This window comes from Chelonia mydas, chromosome 10 (genome assembly GCF_015237465.2).
Source record: "Chelonia mydas isolate rCheMyd1 chromosome 10, rCheMyd1.pri.v2, whole genome shotgun sequence".
NCBI classification, from domain to species: Eukaryota; Metazoa; Chordata; order Testudines; family Cheloniidae; genus Chelonia; species Chelonia mydas.
The window spans coordinates 49,164,308-49,184,249 of record NC_051250.2 but is presented as its reverse complement, the minus strand read 5'-3'; the positions used below and the strand labels follow the sequence as shown (position 1 = coordinate 49,184,249).

Here is a 19,942-nt window from a genome sequence, read left to right as displayed (position 1 = left end):
GGAGAGTGGGGTGGGAGGAGGTATTTTTTTCATGCTTTGTGTGTATATAAAAAGATCTTCTACACTTTCCACAGTGTGCATCCGATGAAGTGAGCTGTAGCTCAGGAAAGCTTATGCTCAAATAAATTGGTTAGTCTCTCAGGTGCCACAAGTCCTCCTTTTCTTTTTGCGGACTAACACGGCTGGTACTCTGAAGCAGGGGCTGGGCAGTCGCCCAGCCCCCAAGTTCCTCCCAGGAGAATGTCATTGGGCCGAAGGTTACTTCCCCTCCCCCACTCTTTATTTCAGGATTAATGCGGGGGGGGGGGGGAAGGCGTGTGAAATATATTTATTCACACTTTGCTGCTCAATAAGGGGATGAGGATGACTCTGCATTAGGCTCTTTGGCTCCCACTGCCGTCTCCCTTCCACCCGTGTAAAGGCGCAGTCAATCCAGAGCCATTCCGGATTCACACCGGTGGAAAAGAGGGCAGCTCTGGCTGTTACTAGCTCACCCGCCGCCCCAGAGAGAAAACCCACTCCGGCCCCCCTCCAAAGCAGTTAAAGCCCCTCGCCTGCCGTCCTTCGCCCCTGAGGAGGCCGCGATGGGCAGCGTTGTCAGCTCCCAACAGCCGCCCAGGGCAGGGGGCGCCGCCGAAGCCCGGCCCAGCTGTGACCCGCAGCCGCGGCTCACGCCGCAGACCTGCGCGCCTCGGCCCTGCTCCGCAGCCGCATAAGTAGCGGGTAGGAGGGCGCCCGGGCTGGGTTTCGGTTTACGGGCTACGAAGAGCGCCGCAGTCCGTGTCCCCGGCTTTGCGGCCCGGAGCCGCCTGCAGCTCGGGGTCCCCCGGGCTGCGGTGCCCAAGCAGGGGCGGCGGGCATTTAGCAACAAGTACCCTTTTGGTTGCTGTTACGCTGCCTGCCACTCAAGGGGCCGAGCACTGTCCAGGCCCTGCACAGCGCTTACCCTAAACCGCCCAGCCAGCGGCGGCTAAGAAATAAAACCCTGTGCACCCCGGGGAGGCGAGGGGCAGAAGCCGGGGAGCTCCCCCAGCGAGCAGCCCGCACACAGGGAATCGCTAGTGTCTAGTGAGTCAAATCCCAACCACCGAGCCCCAGACACAAACCGGCTCGGCCTTTCAAAGGCCGCGTAGCCGCGAGCTAATTAACGCGCGGAGTCCTGTGCCCGCAGCTTGGGATCGCCGCGAGTGGCTAGTTTGTCCTGACTGTCCCCAGAGTGGATTTGTGATGTGATCACTCTAGTTGCATTTATTAATTCTCCCGTCTAGACAGAGGCGAAGGCTGGGCGGCTCCTTATCTGGGTTTGGCATCACCTGCAAGCGATACACTGAAGGGAGCCACAACCACCCTCTGCTGCGGCCGCTGCTTGTTCCCCTCCGAGAACCAGTCTGGCGTGTCCTGGGTTTATTTTCTTTGCAGCCCCAAAGGCGAAGGGTTTCTCCGGGGAGGGAGGGGCCCCGCTCGCTGCAATGGCCCCTGGATAGGCCGTGCCCAGGTCAGCTGGTGTGACATTTCAAACCCCGCCGCCGGCCCTCTCTCTCTGTGTGTTTTAAGGAGAAACTGACTAGTGATCGCAGGAAATAAGAGGCAGATACTGAATCTCCACCAGCCCCCCGAGCCAGGCCATGAGCTGGAGGCTCGGGTTCTCAGTCGCAAATATTTAACCCTTTGTTTAACTCTCCGGTGCCAGGTCCCCTCACCCCCCCCCCACCCCCAGCAGTGCGAACCTGCCCCCTTGCAAGGGTCTGGCGCAAGGCAGATGCCAGCTGCATGGGGCTGGAAGAGCCCCACAGACGGGCCTGCGGGTGGATTTAGGGCTGGCCCACAGGGCTGTGGGCTTTGAGCGAGGGGAGGAACTGGGCTTTGCTCAGAGGCTTGTCTCTCTGTCCCCCCAGGAGCCCCTCGGCCAGCTGGGGCTGCAGGCACGTCACTAGGGGCCGGGAGGCGGGGGAGGGGTGGGGTGGTGGGGAGATGGTGGAAAGGGCCCGAAGTCTGGTTTTCTTCTAGTTCCCGAGAGACAGCAGCACTTTGCCTTTAATAAGCTCTTTCTCCCAAGTGTAGGAAATGGGGCTGCAAACTCCGAGATAAGAGTCTAGATAGGCTGGGTTAATAAGGACCAGGTTCGCCTCCACACTGCCCGGGCAGGTTTGGAAGGAGAGCTGCTGGATCCTTGCAGACCGTGTGCACTTAACCTAGACCCCTCCCCTCCCTCCAGATCTCCCCAGGGACAGGCTGGGCCTGACCTGAGTCAGGGGCTGCACCTCCAGGCACCTTCCCCACGGGCACAGTCCGCGCCCCAAGACTACCCGCCGGGCTGCTGCTGGAGTGGGGCGGAGCTGCCTCGTTCGCATTAAGCGCCGCGGGCTGCGGAGCGGGTTGGAATCGCTGCAGGAGCGCATCCACCGCGCGCGCGGGCGGAGCTGTGTGTTTAATGGGCACGGGCCGTGTCCGCAGCCCGGCGTCGGGCAGTGCAGCAGGCGCTCGGTCATTCCCTGCCTTTGTGCCGCCTCTGTCTAAGGGAGGCTGCCCTGTCTGCCAGGGACAGGTGGAGGCTGCAGGGCCCCGAGCTGGGGTCAGCCCCCCGTTGGGTTAGTGGCCTCAATAAGGAAGCTCAGGTCTCCCCAGCCAGCCGGGGTTTCCCCATAAATTAAACTCTCCGCTGCAGACAAATCTCCCCTGCCGGCAATGAACCGGGCAGGGCTGTGTGTCTGCCGCAGGGTCTGCGCCGGGCAGGGGGCCAGGTGGGCCCTTTGGGGTGACTCTGCCTCTGGCCCCAGCTCTCTCTAGCTGCAGGTTTGTCTGACGCCTGGTGAGTAACTTCCGAGTCACTAAGCTGGGCTGGAAAGTCGGCTGCTTGGCAAACAGCCCAGTGTCCTCCCAGGGAAGGGCTAGCAGCGAGCCGCCTGCAGGCCCCGGGGGCTGAGCTACATCTGGGCCACCAGGGCTGCGGGACCCAGGAGTAAACAGTCGGAACACCTGAGTTTGCCGAGGTGTTGGAGCGCCTGGTCTAAAGGGAGTCTCCAGCGTGCAGTGGGGATGGCGAAAGGGCTGCCTGGGGGATAGAAACGGGCTCTAAACCGGGATACAAAGGGAGGGAAGATAAGGTCACTTTCCCCGGCTGCAGGGCAGTGTGTGTGTGTGTGTGTGTGTGTGAGACACACAAACGCAGCCGGCGTTGGGGGAGAGATTTGCGGATTGAGATTTGCGGATTCCCTTCGGAAGCGGAGCCGAGAGGCGATAAGGCGGAGAGACGCTGCAGCTGCGGACTGACCGTGGAGTGTCTGGGGCAGCCAGTAGAGCCCCTCGGGTAATTTAGACAAGTTAAAAGCGGTGTCTGGGGGCAGCAGCCAAGCTAGAGCGAGCACCCGCGCTAATTGGCGCGGCCGGAGCACGGGCCAGCCCCTCGTGCAGGCCCTGTTGTGACCCTCAGGCACCCGCCGCCGCTGGAAAGCTGCAGGGACGGGGGGGTAGAAGTGGGGTTAGGCCCCCCCGAAGGCGCGTGAGGTCCCCCAGCTGCCCGCTCTCCAGGCTCAGCGGCAGGGCGGCCCCAGGCAGACCCAGCTGGGGGGCCGGAGGGATGGAGGATACTGGGCGGGGGAGCTGTGCCCGGCGCTGGGGCAGCGCTCACCTGCCAGTGCCCACCCCGCAGCGGGAGGGGAGCGCAGCGGCGTGCGGGTGGCTCTAGGGCCCCAGCCTGGGTCAATCCTGGGGCGGCTTCACCCCGGGAGGCGGCCGGGCGGGGAGCCGGCTCTGGGTGGAGCTGCGCTTTGCCCCGCCAGCGGGCCGGGCGCGATCCCGCAGGGCTCGGGGCAGGGGGCCTGTGGCCACTCGCTTCCCCCTGCTGCGCCCCAGCCACGTCCCCCGCCTAGATTGAAACAAGCTGCTCCCATCACCTGGGGACTGGAGCCGCCCGGCCCCTGGAATGCGACCGAGCTATAAAAGTGCAGCCCGGCTGGCCGGCTCCTTGAAGAGGGAACTTGAAACCCCAGCGCGGCCCCCAGTCCCGCTCCTCCTCTGCAGCCTCGCAGGGCTGCTGCCCGGGTCACGCCGCAGCTCCCCCTAGCGCCTGGGCAGGTGTCTCCCGGGGTGGCAGCGGGGCCGGGGGCCAGGCCCCTCTCTGTGTATTTCTACCGGGCCGCGGGGAGGGGGCGGCTCTGCTCCGGGGCGCTGCCAATTAAAGGTTGCAGGGCCAGACTAGGCCGGGCCGCGTGGGGGGAGCGCTGGCTGGCGCGAGCCCTGCTCTATCCGAATTAGAGCCTGCTGGGAACCAGCCTGCAGGAAACCCCGGCGCTAGTTGCGGAGTCTCCAGCCCCTGACAGCGGGGCGGTGTGGTCCCGCCTCCCTGGTCCCCCCCAGTCAGTGCCACGGGCGGTAATTAGCTGCTTTAACGAGCCATGGCGGCGCTGGAGGCTCAGGGACCCTCCCCCCCCCCCGCGGGCGGATGCCCAGGGTGGGAGCTGCGCCGTCCCCTGCATCCTCGCCCTGCACCGCAGCGGGCTGCAGGGCTCCTCTGCCGGCCGCTGCTCTGGGTGGCGGGAACCGTCCCTCGTGCCCGGGGCCCCCCGGGTCACCTGCTGGGCTCGGATCCTGGCAGCTAGAAGACACGTGAAGGCGAAGGGAGCCGGGCTGGGGGAGAACCGCTCCGGCGCTGAAGGCAAACCTGAGCCGGACTCTCCCGGGTTTTTAGGCTGCTCACTTCCACTGGCGTCAATGGGAGTGAGGAGCCTAAATACCCTTGAGGCTCCGGGTCGGTGTCACGAGCCCTTCACACACTCGTTAACCTGCCCAAACGCCCATTGGCTACAACTGCCCTTCCGCAGGATCGGGCCCAGCAGAAAACAGTAAGACCCGAACTAGGGCTGGGTTTTGATTGAATATGGCCTCCCAGCCCTACTCCTTTCCTTTCGCGTTCACTTCAGCTCCCGCCACCCTGTTGTCTCCCTTACTAAGGAGAAAAACAAAGGTTTGAAGTTTTATGTTAAAAGGACAAATGTCTCCACCATCTGGGTTCATCCCAGCCATGGCACGTTTATTAGACGCCAGTAATACGATGATTTATGCACCAGCTGAAAATCCAGGCAGTGAATCACGTGCCGGGAGCACAGCGAGGTCTGGAGGAATTGGACACGCTGCCCTCCCCAGTGCCAGGAGCCGGCAAAGGCCGTCCAGGGGAGAGGGCCACCAGGCCGCAGCAGGTTAACAATAAGGGAGAGGAATCGCAGCCAGGCGGGGCTGCTGTATGACAGAAGCCCCATGTGACAAAAGGTCCATCACAGCTGGCATGGCCCTGCTTAGAAAATCTCCAGAGACTCGGGCAGGCTTGAAGATCCTGTGGCTGGTGTGGAAATGGAAGCAGGGAGAGAGAGCAGAGCTGGAAACTTCTCTGGGTGTGCCGGGGGACACCTTGGTTTGCCAGAGTTCTGGCTTGTTTTAATTTTGGTCTTGTCTACACAGGGTAGACCAAGGCTCTGTTCCCAAATTCTGTGCTCACACCTGGGCAGACTCACTGAAATCAAGGGGCCTGAGAGCCTGTGGGGTCCATTCGATTACCTGCTTGTCGTTGCTACCCCTTGGCTAGTCCACTCACCTGAGCAATGAGGCCCCCCTTCAAGCAGAGCCCCATGACTGGCACCACAAACTGTGAGCTTCTGAAAGAGAGGGTCCAAACCCCTCCAATATCACACGCGGACTTGTTTTCTTTAGCTTGCCCTGCACACTGCTGGCAAGGGGCTGTTTTCTACTGAATAAAGTATTTAAGCACCAACTACCCCCCTTCCTGTCCCAGAAAAAAAGTTTGAATGAATCCTTGGTGATCAAAGCTGCTCCGGTGATCCTTCTGGGACCTGTCTGCAAACACTTTAAATCTACTTAATGGCTGCTGTAGCCCAAATGCTTGGTATTTCCAAGAACCACAGGCTGTTCCAGCCAGCAAGATGGATACTTTAAATAGGTTTAGAGACCTTAACAAGAAAACAAAAGGCAACCTATCTTAATCCTTTCCCCCCAAACTCATTTGGCTACTCATAAAAAGCAGTGGCAGCGAGAAAGTCAGGAAATAAAGTGCCCTCTTGTTCCCTCATTATTAAGATCAACAGCAAATTTCATATTTGCCGTCTTGGATTTCCCTTTTTCTGGGAATTTTTAGTCCCAAATTCCCTTTTGGTTATGAAAGTAGGAAACCTTGAAATACAGTGACATTGTGAACTGAGTGCCTTTCCAGCTGCAGCTGACACTAGCATCCAGCCACTGCCAGTAGTTTGTGAGCAGCAGGAGATTGTTACACAACCACCAAAGTGCTCAGAAACTCTTGAAAATAGAGGGTCCCATCCTGTTTGCACTGCAGAGGGACAACTTGCCATGGACTTGAATAGGGGCAGGGACTGGGCTAGAGACCAACAGAATTCAAGTGTGCTCTGTTTAGCGGTTAGGGCAGGGAACTGGGTTCTTTTCTCCCAACTGCATCTTTACAGTGGGGATATTACTATTAATTTGTGTTACCATAGCTGCAAGGAGCCCTAGTCATGAATCAGGACTCTATTGTGCTAATTGCTGTACAAACAGAACAAAAAACTGTCCCTACCTCCAAGGATCTTGCAATCTAGTAATACCTCCCTGACAGGGCTGCTTGCGGCTTAATTAATGCTTGTGAGGTGTTTTGATATCTTTGGATTAGTGAAGTGTTGCAATGAAATATTTTAACATTTGATTATTATGTATGCAGCATGGTAAATGTGCACAGGGCTTTATCATACTGACAGTGTTTTGTATATTTTCTACGACAACAATTTTGATTTTTCAGATTATTTTCTACATTGTCTTCTTTCTAATCAGAGTCTTCCTTCCTTTGCCCCATCCTTCATGTTATCACCGAGGCATGCGCCACCAGAATCTCTGCTGTGACTGTAAATTGTGATGTTAAACACACTGACTTGACGGTGGCTGGCTAGTTTAGAGGGAACAACTGTCTTTACATGCACAAATCTTGACATTGAGGAAAAATGGGGAAAGAAAGGAAAAAAAAATAGGGAAAGGAATGGGACCCTGCAAAATCCACAACTAAAACTCTTCCTGAGTATGGTGGGGAGCTGTGTAACACTATTCTTCAAGATGCTCACCTTGTGTTCGCATATCAGTTTGTAGGCCTGGGGTCTGATTTTATACAATATATAACAGTCTTTAAACATTCTACAATACAATTTTTTATTTGCTTACAACAACATGGTGGGATTTATGTTACACCCTTTTTAATGCGTTCTGAATAAGTTTATAATATCCATATTTTTCTTTTTGTCTCATGTTTGTGTGTGCCTGGTAAGTGTTACGATTCACCAGGGGAAAGTAGTCATCTGAATCACCACAGTCTGTCATATTTTTGAGAAATAATTTTAGCCTAGCTAAACAAGCAAAATAAAATAATCTTTTCAACAGAAGCACTGTCATTGTGGTCTAATATTGCTTGACATAGCTTTACGGAAACTCACCATTAACAGAACCAAGGTGCATCACAATTTTTTAACAATTATGATGAAAGTCTTATTCAAACTTTAAAACTGTGTGGGCTTAAAAAGTTTATTACAAATGATCTTATTCTAAAAAACCCAAGAAAAGTCTAAATGAACTCTAAATTGAGTCAAATCAGGATAAACTCATTAAAATTTTGATTAATTCAAAAGATGCCTCAAGACTTCTATTTCTATTTATGAGATTGTGTCGTCTGTAGTAATTTGAATAAGTCACACTACAAACAGAATAAGTTATTTTATTACAAGATACATAGAAGATAACATTTTCTCTATTTGTAACCTAATTTCAGCAGTTTTACAGTGCAAGAAATACACATCATAGGGTAGAACCTACCAAAACCATGACATAGTATGTAAATGAAATAAACAATTTTCAAAATTAAAAAACAGAGCGTTAAAGTATCTACAGTACTTAAGACATAAATAGTGCAAATTATATATATCTACAACATAAGTATTTAGAGTATCTAGAAGTTTCCAAAACAGTTTCTTAAAGTATGTAGTTAGCACAAATTGCTTAACATTAACATGTTAGATGTTTTAAAAATCGAAACAAAACGAAACACTTATTTTTTCTCTTTTTTCAAGAAGAACTGTCGTGCTTCTTCCCAGGCCTGGCAAGGGAATCTGTTAGACAGCTTAAGATAATCTTGGGAAGTGAAGAATTTTTCTGCTAAAGAGAAAACATAAAATTATCAAACTATTCTCTCTTAATATGGTAATAAAACAAGAATAAAAAAACCATGGGCAATTCAACTTGATTCGCCTCTTTTACTTCCTATAAACAAAGTCCTTAAAACACAGAAAAACAGTTCTATGCCACTATAGATGCATTATTTTTTGGTGAAGGGAGCTATCCTACCTCAGTGAAGTAATGGCAAAACACTTCCTGCGTCAGTCTCTCTGTTCCAGCTAAGCTCTGCTCCAGACATTAACTGGGCTTTATGCACCTTTGTGCTCCTTGTGTTTTGGGACCAGTCAGGCAACTTTGAGGTTGCCCTAATTTGTCACTGGCTGCCAATTATTTTAATGGGGTTCCATGAAGGTGAAGAGATCTGCCCACAGGAAGCTCATAGCAAGATCAGGAACTTAGGGCCCTATCTTGCAAACTTTTAGTACTCCTTTCATAAGTATTTGCCAGTGAAGTCAATGGGACTACTCATGAAAGTAAAAGTTTGTAAGATCAGACTCTTCAAGTACTGTAAATGATCATAATTCAGCTTCATGATACAATGGAACTTGCTTTTTATATTGAATCAAGTAGAATAAAAGTCCAACCTTGTTTATTTAACGGGACATTATCTTTGAAGTTTAAAATGATATACTTAAAAAAATAATCCTGATTATGTTGTTAATCATACCGTAGACTGTTATAATTGGAATTAGTTTAGAAATCAAACTCACCTGTCACCATGTATTTTGCCTTTCATTCAGTTTGGACAATGAAAATAAAATAGTTCGTTTTCTCTTTGATTTTTAGTTTGTTTCACTTGCAGGTTCTCATGCATAAACACAATGCTGTAATGTCTGTGTTACAAACACTGCAACAAAGTGTTTGTTTCAAATCAAACCAAAAATGTTTTAATTGATATTAAAAAGTATCATGAAACTGCTAAAATATTTGATTTTGTAAACATTTTTTAAAAACTCAAAGCCTTAATTTTGCACCTAGACTGCCTAACAGTATCCTGTTAAATGTACTGCAATGTGCTAACCGGTTATCATTGTGAATCACTTCTTGGTGGTTGAAATAAAAAAAAAGACGATAAAAGGGTCCACTGTACTGTATGCTGAATATGGAGAACCCAAAACAAGCTCCTGAGTCACTAGCACATCTGAATCTCAAGCCAGTCTACTAGGCAATGGCTGTCTCAGATGAACATCTTTCAAAATTTTAGCTTGCAGTGGTTAATCATGTCCCACATTCCAAAGGTATTTATAAGAACAGGAAAATAATGCAGTAACCTTTTACAAACGGATAGAGTGCTTATGCAGAAAATCACAGGAGAATATTTTACTCATAGTTTCCGGCCATTGTCTGGGGGGCTATTGGGGTGCATCAAAATGTTCATGTGGTTCCAGTGACTTAAAATCCCTGAATAGAGAGCTACTAACGTGAGTAAATGTATGCATATGTGTAAGTGTTTGCCGGATACACTAACACATCACACTGCAATCAACAATATCTACATTCTGACTTCTGATGCTATAAGCAGTAAAACTACAAGTTACAAGTCATGTAAATAAGTAAAGCTAATAGAGTGTCCCTAAATCTGTGATGTCATTTTGTTGTTTACTGCATTTTTTTTTATTGTGAGGGTAGATACCATGAGCTAATCCCAGTAAAATGCAAGATCATCCATATTTTTGTTATGTAATCGCTAATTTGGTAAATTTCACTGGAGACATACCCCTTTGTTGAGAAGACTGGTTATCTGTTTGGCCTGAACTCTGTGTGAAATCCTATAAAAATAAAACAAATGTTATTTAGTTTTCAGATCTACTATATGAAGAAGTAAAAAAGACATGAGATTTAATTTTTCATAGTTACAAGAAAATAAAATTCTTCTAATGAAACCTGTGAATGAATAAACTTAGATCTGTTTGTTATAAAGAAATAACAAAATACTATTAAAATTTAAATCATATTATATGCAGTTGATTTTAACACTTTCCAGAAAAATGCCTTTATTTTGTGCAAGCAGAATGCCTTCTTTTGAAACTAGAACCACCTCTTATCATTATATGATTTTTAACTTTAACAAAACTCTAGCTACTGCTGCATTTCTTTAAAACAGAAGTCTTGTCAGATTTATATTTTCTACTTTGTATAATATATGCTTAAAGATTTCTTCAGTTGTCACTCACATATTACTAATGTTTATTATCTCTACCTAAAGACTGATCCTGATCTCACAGAAATCAATGGGAGTTTTGTCACAGATTTAACTAACTCTAGGTTGTACAATAACTGACTGTACAATAGCAATATATCATAATAAAATCTAGGTGCCCAATCCTGCATACCATGTGCCCTGTTTGTAGTCTTTTGCTTACGTAGGGCTCAATCTCACACCCAATGAAGTCTGAACTTTGCCATTGATTTCAATGGAAGCAGTCTCATACCCATAAGTAGCCAGTAGGATTACTCACGTCAGTAGTAAGGGCTTTCAGGATCAGGCCCTTCATTTAAGTATCTGTCTAACATAGCTGATATTTTTGGTTCATGCTGATATATTATCTGATATAAGAGCAATGGCTTATCAAATCATGTATATTCAGTTAAATAATATTTTGATCTATTTTAACATACTGCATCCAGATTTAGAAACAACAAAAATAACTACGATGATGTAGAGTGTGGAAAGAATTCTGTTTCTGGGGTGATGTTAAATGTATAACTGTAAAGTCTGATTGAATCATTTTCCTCTTCTGAGTTAGCCTTGTACACATTTCTAAAAAACAACTATATTTTAATGATATATTTTTCATGATATATATTTGTATATGTAGTCAAATATTCAAATAACCAGAAGAATTTCTTTTTGCATTTTCTAGCACAAAGGATCCCGTTCTCTCATGAGGTGGGCAGATCCTAAAGTCCGAACTCAGATAAAACTCCCATTAAAGCAAATGGTAGATTTACCCGAGTAAGGACTGCAGAGTCTGTCTCCTGATGAGAGTAAGTTGACATACAAATACAAATGTAAATCTGTTATTTCCTTATTGATATCTGAAAATTCCTTGACTCTTACAGTACGTATCATATGCTTTAAACATTTTGGGCCAGATTCTCTGGTGTAAACTGTCCTAGCTCCACTGAAGTCAATAGAACTGTGAGAATTTGTACCAGCTGAGGATCTGCCATTAGATTTTTAATTTTGATGTCAAAACATCTTCTAAAAACCTGTAAGAAATCAATGTGCCGTTGGCATTTGACTTCAAATATTCCTATGAACTGCAAATCAGGATAAATAGCACCTGAATTAATATTTAATAAAGTAAAGCTAACCTTTGTAATTTTATTTATGCTGTGGTTTCTCGATCAGAAACCATCACCAATGCCAGTCTCACTTTTACAGTGAGAAAAGCTAGGTAAATAACTTTAATTATGATGATCAGATTAGTGTCTGGAGTAATTTCCCGCCCCCCTCCCTTTCTGGTGAGGAAACTGCAGTTTGTGTGTGATGTTGAACTTGTGTTTCTTAAGTTATGTCAAAGGCAACTAGAGATTTCATACAAGCATATTTTAATACTTTAAAAAAATAAAAAATGAATTATATTTTTATATGCATACAAAATGAGTTGGTTACAAGAGGAACAATTTTTAAGTGTTAAATTCTAGTGTTCTTTGTAACAATTATGCAAAAATTCGGAGTATTCAAAATGATGAAAATATAAAGTTACAGTACACTGAAAAGCTTGATGTCATCTGAAGACTTTTTAATAATTGTTTAGCTTTTATGTACTCTTCCCAAAATATATCCAGTCCAGATTTGGAAAATTTGGAAAGCTTTTGAAAAAAACCCAACAACTTAATTTTCTCCATTCAATTGGTCATACATCATCAGCTACGAATAATATTGCTTTATCAACAATTATAACTTTCACTTGACTGCTACAGAATTCAATCTGTTCAATCAATATCAAAATAAGTTTTTAAATTAAAAAATCAGAATATTTAGTTAAGCTGCATGTACTTTTAAATTTGAAAATAGTTAATAAATCTTTTTCATATGTATATTTTTCATAATCTGATGAATAAAGCACAGAACATCAATTTACAGAAAGAGAGTACAATCCTGCAAACCCTTGTTCATGAGAGTAGTCTCAATTAACTCAATGGTTTACACATGTAAAGACTGCAAGATCAGAACCATAATATATATTCTGGTATTTTTATTTGTGTGCGTGCATGTGTGTGTATATATATACACATATACATACACACGCATGCACAAAGGATTGTTAAATTCTCTCTGCTAATCTGTTGTACACAGCATGTAGTTGTGTAGCTATCTGTAACTAGATGCATTATAGAAAACAAACAACACGCGTACAGTAAAGTATCTTCCTTAAAAACCAGTATTTTAAAAACTGTCTAGTAATAGCTGCAACTAGTGCACATTTCACCACCATGTCCAGTCACTTTAATGAAAATAGAGTCCCACATGTGACAGTGAGAACCCAACTACTTAGAAAGCTTTTAGTACTATAAGAAGCCTCAAGTACAGAAATAATCTGTGGTTCGAAAAATAATTGGAAGATGTCAAAGTGTTTAAATGTTATTTATTTGTACTAACTAAAGTGAATTAATTTCATATGCACAGAAAAGACCAAAGTATTGTAGTCAGATTGTGTGGAATTGCACATCACTGGAATATCTACCTGAATGAATGTGGCAAGTAAAACACAACTCATCTCCTGCTCCAGAATGATCTTGTTCTGAGGGTTATTGTAACAAGCAGCTATTAGCGTAGGAAAGAGCACTTTGATTAGGCGAGGATCACTGAAATACTGGAAAGGCAACTGGCATAGTTTCTGCAGCACTGTGGGGTGACGGCCAGATTGTACAATTACCTGAAAATACAAGAGTAACATAACATTAGAACACTTGTGCTGTCTGCTCTTACTTTTACATTAACTGGCAGGAATTTGGAAACTATAGTAACTAAAAGAACATGGTTGAGAAGAAAATGTTTAGTGAATGCTAAAAGAAAAGCTCAGAGGATTTAATCAAAATCATTTCTGTAATACAAGTATTATTTCCATAGCAGCACAAAAATGTAAGGAATATTTGACTACAAAGCATCCTTTTCTTGCATAATTAAAAAAACAACAACTAAGCAAATAAATAGAGTTATTTGAAGACTACTATACACCATTTAATGGTGCTGTAAGAGAGACAAAGAAATACTACAAAGAGACTACAATAATTTACAAACACACACTTTTAAAATATAATAAGCATGATTTTTGAAAAATAATAAAAAGATCACCAGTAATGAAATAACCCTTATGATGCACCTTCACCCTTTACTAGAATTCTCTCTAGCAATTATAAAAGACTATGTTTCATCATAGATGTCTGCTACACATTCACCCAGGCTCTGAAAAGAAAAGGTGACTGTAAATTGCACCGCAATGAATTTCAGCAAGTATAGACTCAGAAAGATCCTCCCATCTGTACTTCTTATCTCAGTTTCTATCAGTGCCATTGACTCTAAAAGGAGAATTGTTTAGATAAATGGAACTGTTGTCATGAAGCAGGCTAGGTTTACAACTGTGTACATCTTAAGAAAAAAAGCAATGCCATTAATGGTATCTTGCAGGGGAACCATCCTAATTTACTCACTAGTCCTACAAAGTCTTGATGATAAACTAAAAAATGTCAAAATCAGATCTGTTCCAAGTAACCTTGATGAGACAATTATAATATGAAAGAGCTGCTTGACCCAAAGTTGGCTTTTCAGTATAGGAGGAAGCTCCTATAAGGTTAGGAACACTGTAAAACTTAAGGTCATGACTGTAAATTGTACTTGGAAAAACACAATTTTACAGGTACACACCCAGACAGGACTGCGTTCAAATTAAAACCAGAAGGACAGAAAGAAGCAGTGGAGACCACAGGAACATAAATTACAGGGATTTACAAGTTTTCAAAGCACTTTTAACAATACGTTAAGAACACACTCTCAGTTGATAATGCAGTTTGGTTTAAGAACAAGATCAACAAAGTAATAGTTCACATTTTTTAGTTCAATAGCCAAAAAGACATTGAAAACCCTTCAGAGAATACTGATAGGAATGCCTTAATTCTCTTAAATCCAGGAGGAATTTAAAAAAACCCAACCAAATATGTGACAATTTAGCATGCATTCAGACATTGCTCTCTCAAGAAAAACATTATATGCATTATCAATAAAGCACCAGGATGAATCTATATTTTATAAGCTACAAATTCTGTAAGCAAATGATCACCACTTTTGAATGTATAATTACGGTTTTCAACCCTAGCTATTTCAATATTTTTAATGTAACTCCGTATTCTTCTCTTTTAAACTCTACGGCTATAAGTGTAATTAATTCAAAAATTCCACCATAGGCTGGAATAACTGCAACTGATACAATTCTGACTCACGGATGACAGAACTCTTTGGCTTCCTGTTAATGGCTATTGTACATGACAAATGGGTAGGAAAAGTGACTTCCAGGGTACTTCATTTCTCATCCTACAATACCAATTCTAACTAGCTATTTAAAAAATGTACGGATAGTTAGCAACCTCTTTCCAAAGTAGCTCCACATATAGCTACTGCATTCATAGAATTAATATTTAAACATCTTTTTCTTTTCAGTTTTAAGGCTGGGTTACTATGTAGGCATCACAAATAAATGCATTGAACTAATCTACTAGAGGCACTGATTATTTTAAGTCTGGCATTTATCACATATGGAATCAATTTAATGATTTTAGTTCATTGTATCCAACGTGGCTGATAAAACTGATACAACTGGGAGTATGTACTCTGAAGAAACCAACAAAAGAATTAACCACTTATTGAAAAAGAACAACAAAAGTACAGCTTCTTCGTTCAGTGAATGGAGTAAATAAAATTCAGCATCTGATTTATAACACTGAACAGTAAAGAAAACAAATCAAAACTTCCCTTTTACTCTCCTTTATGACGGTTAAGTAGAGTTTCAACATTAAAGTTAATTTCTTTCTCTCTTTTTTTAAAATAGTAATATCAGATCCTCACTTGCCTCTCTTTGCTAAGGAATCCTGGCAAGATTTGTAGGATCAGAGTAGTGATGTAATAAGAGGCTGTAACCTGAGCTAGAATTCCCTCTTCCCACAATTCGGTGAAGAAAAGTGCTTATTTTTTCATTGTCGATCTGAACCGGTAATTCTCCTGTAACTTGCTTTTCCTGCCACTCCTCCTCCAGCTTGCTGAGCATACACTTGTCACATTTACTAAAATCCACAATTCAGCAGGCCATTTCTATTCAGCAAAGCACTAAAGCATGTGCTTAAATCCATAGGATTTAAGCACATACCTGAAGCTAAGCATCTGCTTAAATACTTTCCTGAACTGAGGCCTAAATATCAAATCAGTAAAAGCGACATTACTTTTATACCCATTTTTTGACCAACTTAAGCCAGTGTGTAATTTACAGCACTTCTTATTAGAACTAGTAAAAATAATATTTTGCAATTTTTTGTTTTTTTGTTGAAATTTAAAAAAATCATAAAGCTCTACTGCTTACTTCACTGTTGGACTTGTCCCAGAGAACTGCCATGGGAGATGCCGCTGCTTACCTCAAGTTGTATTTTGGCCCAATACATAAATAATTAGGAAAATAACCTGGTAAAGAGATGGACAACTATTGCTTACATACACTGGCTGAACCACACTCACAATGTATGCAGCTACCAAGGAAGAGAAAACAGTGATGAAGTAACTATTTAAAGGTTTTTATATTGCATTTTTGTTTGTCTACAAGTAAAATAACACAGCTAAAACTCATAATGTGAAGCTCAATGCACACTAGTGAGGAGTTCTCAGCTACATGTTAGAGCTAAAGGCCCCAGTATGGGACTCTCATGCTTGACATTAAGCACATATTTAACTGTTTTCCTGTGTAGGAATGGACTTACTCATGCCCTTAACTTTAAGAAGATATTTAAATGGTTTGCTGAATTGGGGCCAATGGCACAGTCCACTCAAAAGTTAAATGTTGTTAAAATTAGGAGCTATCTTCCATCTTGTAGAGTTGAAGATAACATTGTCATATAAGCTGAAACTTAGAACTTACTGAGAACGCAACTTAAAAATGGCACAAAATATATTAATTATTTCTTATGTATATGTATTGTCATAATATTCTTTACAGGTCCTTGTGAGATGTTTTCATTAATATCTGTATCAAATCTTTGGTATTACAGCAGGTGCACCAGTTTTGCCTGCTACATACATAAGGGTGAAAAATAGTTTCCATTTTAACATCCTTTTTTCACTTATTCTTAACTTTCTGAAACATTCACTTTGAAGACTGACATTTTTCATGTTTGGTCTCTGCCTGAATTTGCAACCTTCCCAATTTCTTACACTAATTTTAGCAATTAATTTGCATATATTAAAACAAGAGCGAACTGGTGCTAGAGTTCTCTGTGAGTTCTAGGCGGAAGGCTGATGTGATGACCACTTCCTATTTCCTCTCCTGTTGAGCAGGCTGTGTAGGGTGACCACACTTTTAAAAATGGAAAACCTTTAAAAGGCAAGGGACACCTTTCTTGCTATTGTCTCCAGAGGCTGGGGAGGTAAGAGGTCTGGCAGCTAGACGAGGGTTAAATTGAGAATACTTGTCACTAGTATGTGTGAGGGAATTTGGTACGTAGGAGGTCTGATCTGATCTATGCTTTTCATTGGAAGAAGGGGTCATGTATGAATTTGGCAGTTAGGAAAGCCTTTGGGAGGTGCCTACTTGTGACTGTCCCTCACTATCCCACCAACTGACCTTTCAGCTTCCTTCCTGTCCCAACAGCATCCAGTGTCTCCAGTAACCTAGTGTCAGGCATCCCTCCCTCACTTACTGGTGAATTCAGCACTTCCTGGGCCCTGGCTGCATTTTGCAAGCGCTGTGCAACAGTGAAGAGCCATCCTGATCCTGAACTGGTGTTTGTGAAGCTGACCTTTCGGGAGAGCACAATTCCTCAATTCTGACGCCTCTAGATGGCAGCCTATGCCACCTACCTTTAATGCCAGCCTTGTTATTTTATCCTGATTACATGTTAAATATGACCTAAGAGGGTAAAGAGAAAATTAACATATGCAGTAGGTCACTATGAAACAGTGCAGTGTCTGAAATGCAGTGTTACACCAAGAACTATCTAGTTAAACAAGATGCATTTCCAAATATTGTGCTGAGAAAGACATGCAAGGAGGTCTACTGACACACAACCAGTTCATTCACAAGAATCCAGTGGCCACAAGGAACACCTGATCTTTATAAAATAGTGTGTCTCTGCCAACAGTTCATTCAGGATAATATTTACTATATAAATATAAGATATTACTTAATAGCTTGTTGCACAATATAGATAATTAGAATGCCAAACATATATGTGCCTAGGTATGTAATAGTTAAAACCGATCTAGAAGTCTCCGCCTTTCACAGCTGGATATATTCTAAAAGTGAAATGTGACAGGTGATATGCTACACAGCATTCTAAATATTAGGGAAGGATAATCAAATCAAGGAATTGGAAAAAAATTTTTAATGGCCCCCTCCCTGTGGGATGGAATGGCAGCAAAGAAAACACAAGGCTGCCCTCACAACATTTCCTCCTAATTCCTCTGCTGAGAGAGAGGCTTTTCCCTTTCACAGAACTGGCAGTGGTTTGGCCCAGAGATCTGGGGTACTGATGGAGAGTAAGGTCATCCACACCACTTCCTGGACTCTGCAGCTCTGTCTTAGATCTCTGTTGAGACAGGAGTGCCAACAGGGCTTCCCTTCCCAACGCTTGGCACCCTCTACCTCTTAAAGGAAAGTCCCATGTGCAGAAAGGGCTCTGCTCAGAAGTTAATAACCATAAGGCTCTAATAGCCCCTGAGTGGACTTTCCCCAGGGCTGTGGATGGGACTGGTGCATAAGTAGCCCAAAGCTATTTTCCTTTTCTGTATGGATTTTGGAGAGCACAAAGAGCCCAGACACAGTCCTGAAGGGGCAGTTGACCTACTTGTTAGAATGGGCAGGAACATATCCATGTGTGGATCTATGGGGAACCTTTACACAGAGAGCTATAATAAGATGAGGCTCTCTATTTTGGCCAACTGCCCAATCACATAACGTTTGGTTTAATCAGTCTCTATATTCTTTTTGATCACACAAAATAAAATTACTACTATGCACATATCTATGAAATTGAAGCCAGAGGAACGCATGTCAAAGCAGTATTATGACATCTTCATAACAAAAGGGATTCAGCTCTTTTGAGTGGAGTAGACTAACAGTTCTATCTCAAAGTAGAAGATAAATCTCTTGAAGTGGTATTTTAATTTTATAACAAAAGCTGTGAAAAGGATCCTCTAATCTTAACAGCCATACAATTACAAATAAGTGGCCAAGAGGCATAAATATTCCATGACTGACAAATATATTTCTCATTAAACAAACTAAAACTTTGCAGTCAAAGCTACAAATCTGCAGAATGAATGTATGTAAATACTGGGAAAACAAAGACTTGACATTAGCAACTTTGAGTTCAAGATAGTGATTTATGTACTAGATAAAGTCTACAATATCATCTGCAGGTTTTAAATATCAATGCATACTATTAAATTAACATCTTAAAGTACCAGTAACTTAATCAATTGTTTTGAGAGGATTTACATTTTTTAACCTAACAACAAGGATCTTTGGTGACAATCCAAAATTCTTATTTCCAAATGGTAACAGCACATATTTTACGTATGTCTAGAGTTGGGGGAGGAAAAAAAGAGAGAGAGAGAGAGAGAGAGAGAACGACAACGATGACTAATTTCATTTAAAATTTTGCCAGAAACTTTTAAACAGATTTAAAGAAGCTTAACTTCAGTTAAGATCACAGATTGGTTTTTAGTGTCTCCAAGCTCACACACTAAGTACTGTAAAAAAAATTATTACAAGTAACAAAAGGACAATGCAGCCTCAATCACACTCTTTTCTGGCCCTTGTATACTGTAGAAGTTGAATCTAGGATTACTGTAGAGTAGAAGAGCTGATTTTTAAAGGAATATTTAGTTTACTCCTTGTGATGGATTTAGGTTTGGTTTCTGTGTCTTACACAGACATTTTCAGTTTTGGAAAGGTATCATTCATGCCAGTTATTCTGGCCCATATCCAAGACAAAAACATTGGAATTATCTTTCAAAGAGGCTAATTAATTGTCTGATTAGAGGCAGTGGCAACTTTTAATGTGTACATAAAGGCAAAACAAAATGTGAAAGAAAGTATTGAACAGATTCAAACAAGTCAAGTTCTCAATAAAATACATAGTCTTTTGCAAGTCATTCTCAGTAGTACAAATCTCATTGTTAATTATTATTTGCTGAGCACTGTCTGTATGTTTGGAGCTCTACAAAACATAAAAAAATAAATTGTCGCTGTCCCAAAACGTTTGAGTATTAATTAAAAAATATTAACTCATGTTGAATTACTTGTTCTTCTGTTAAAAAAAAAATTGGTCACTATGCTTTATGTTAAAAACGATGTGGTAGAAACCTGACAATATGCTGTCCTCCTTCATAGAGAGCAAATGAGCTTTAAAGACTAATCAAAGGAACAACTCCCCAAAGCATTTGATTTTAATTAGCCAAGTTGTGTCCCTATCTATCAAAGGAACTCATAAGAACATAAGAACGGTCATACTGGCT

At 43.2% G+C, this 19,942-nt stretch overlaps 1 protein-coding gene across 13 annotated transcripts in view; it reads right to left on the bottom strand.

The window, feature by feature from the left end:
* Positions 1 to 7,743: 7,743 nt before the first annotated feature.
* Positions 7,744 to 19,942, bottom strand: part of SCAPER (S-phase cyclin A associated protein in the ER) — a 356,135-nt gene continuing 343,936 nt past the window's right edge. For 9 of the 13 annotated variants that reach the window (XM_043523924.1, XM_043523920.1, XM_043523927.1 and 6 more), the window contains 3 exons: positions 12,912 to 13,103; positions 9,935 to 9,986; positions 7,744 to 8,196 (listed from right to left, as the gene is read on the bottom strand). In XM_043523924.1, coding sequence (XP_043379859.1) covers positions 8,090 to 8,196; positions 9,935 to 9,986; positions 12,912 to 13,103 — 351 coding nt within the window. In that variant the 3' untranslated portion in view covers positions 7,744 to 8,089. The remainder of the gene's footprint in view (positions 8,197 to 9,934; positions 9,987 to 12,911; positions 13,104 to 19,942) is intronic. The other 4 variants (XM_043523925.1, XM_043523921.1, XM_043523923.1 and 1 more) reach the window with 1 other exon arrangement.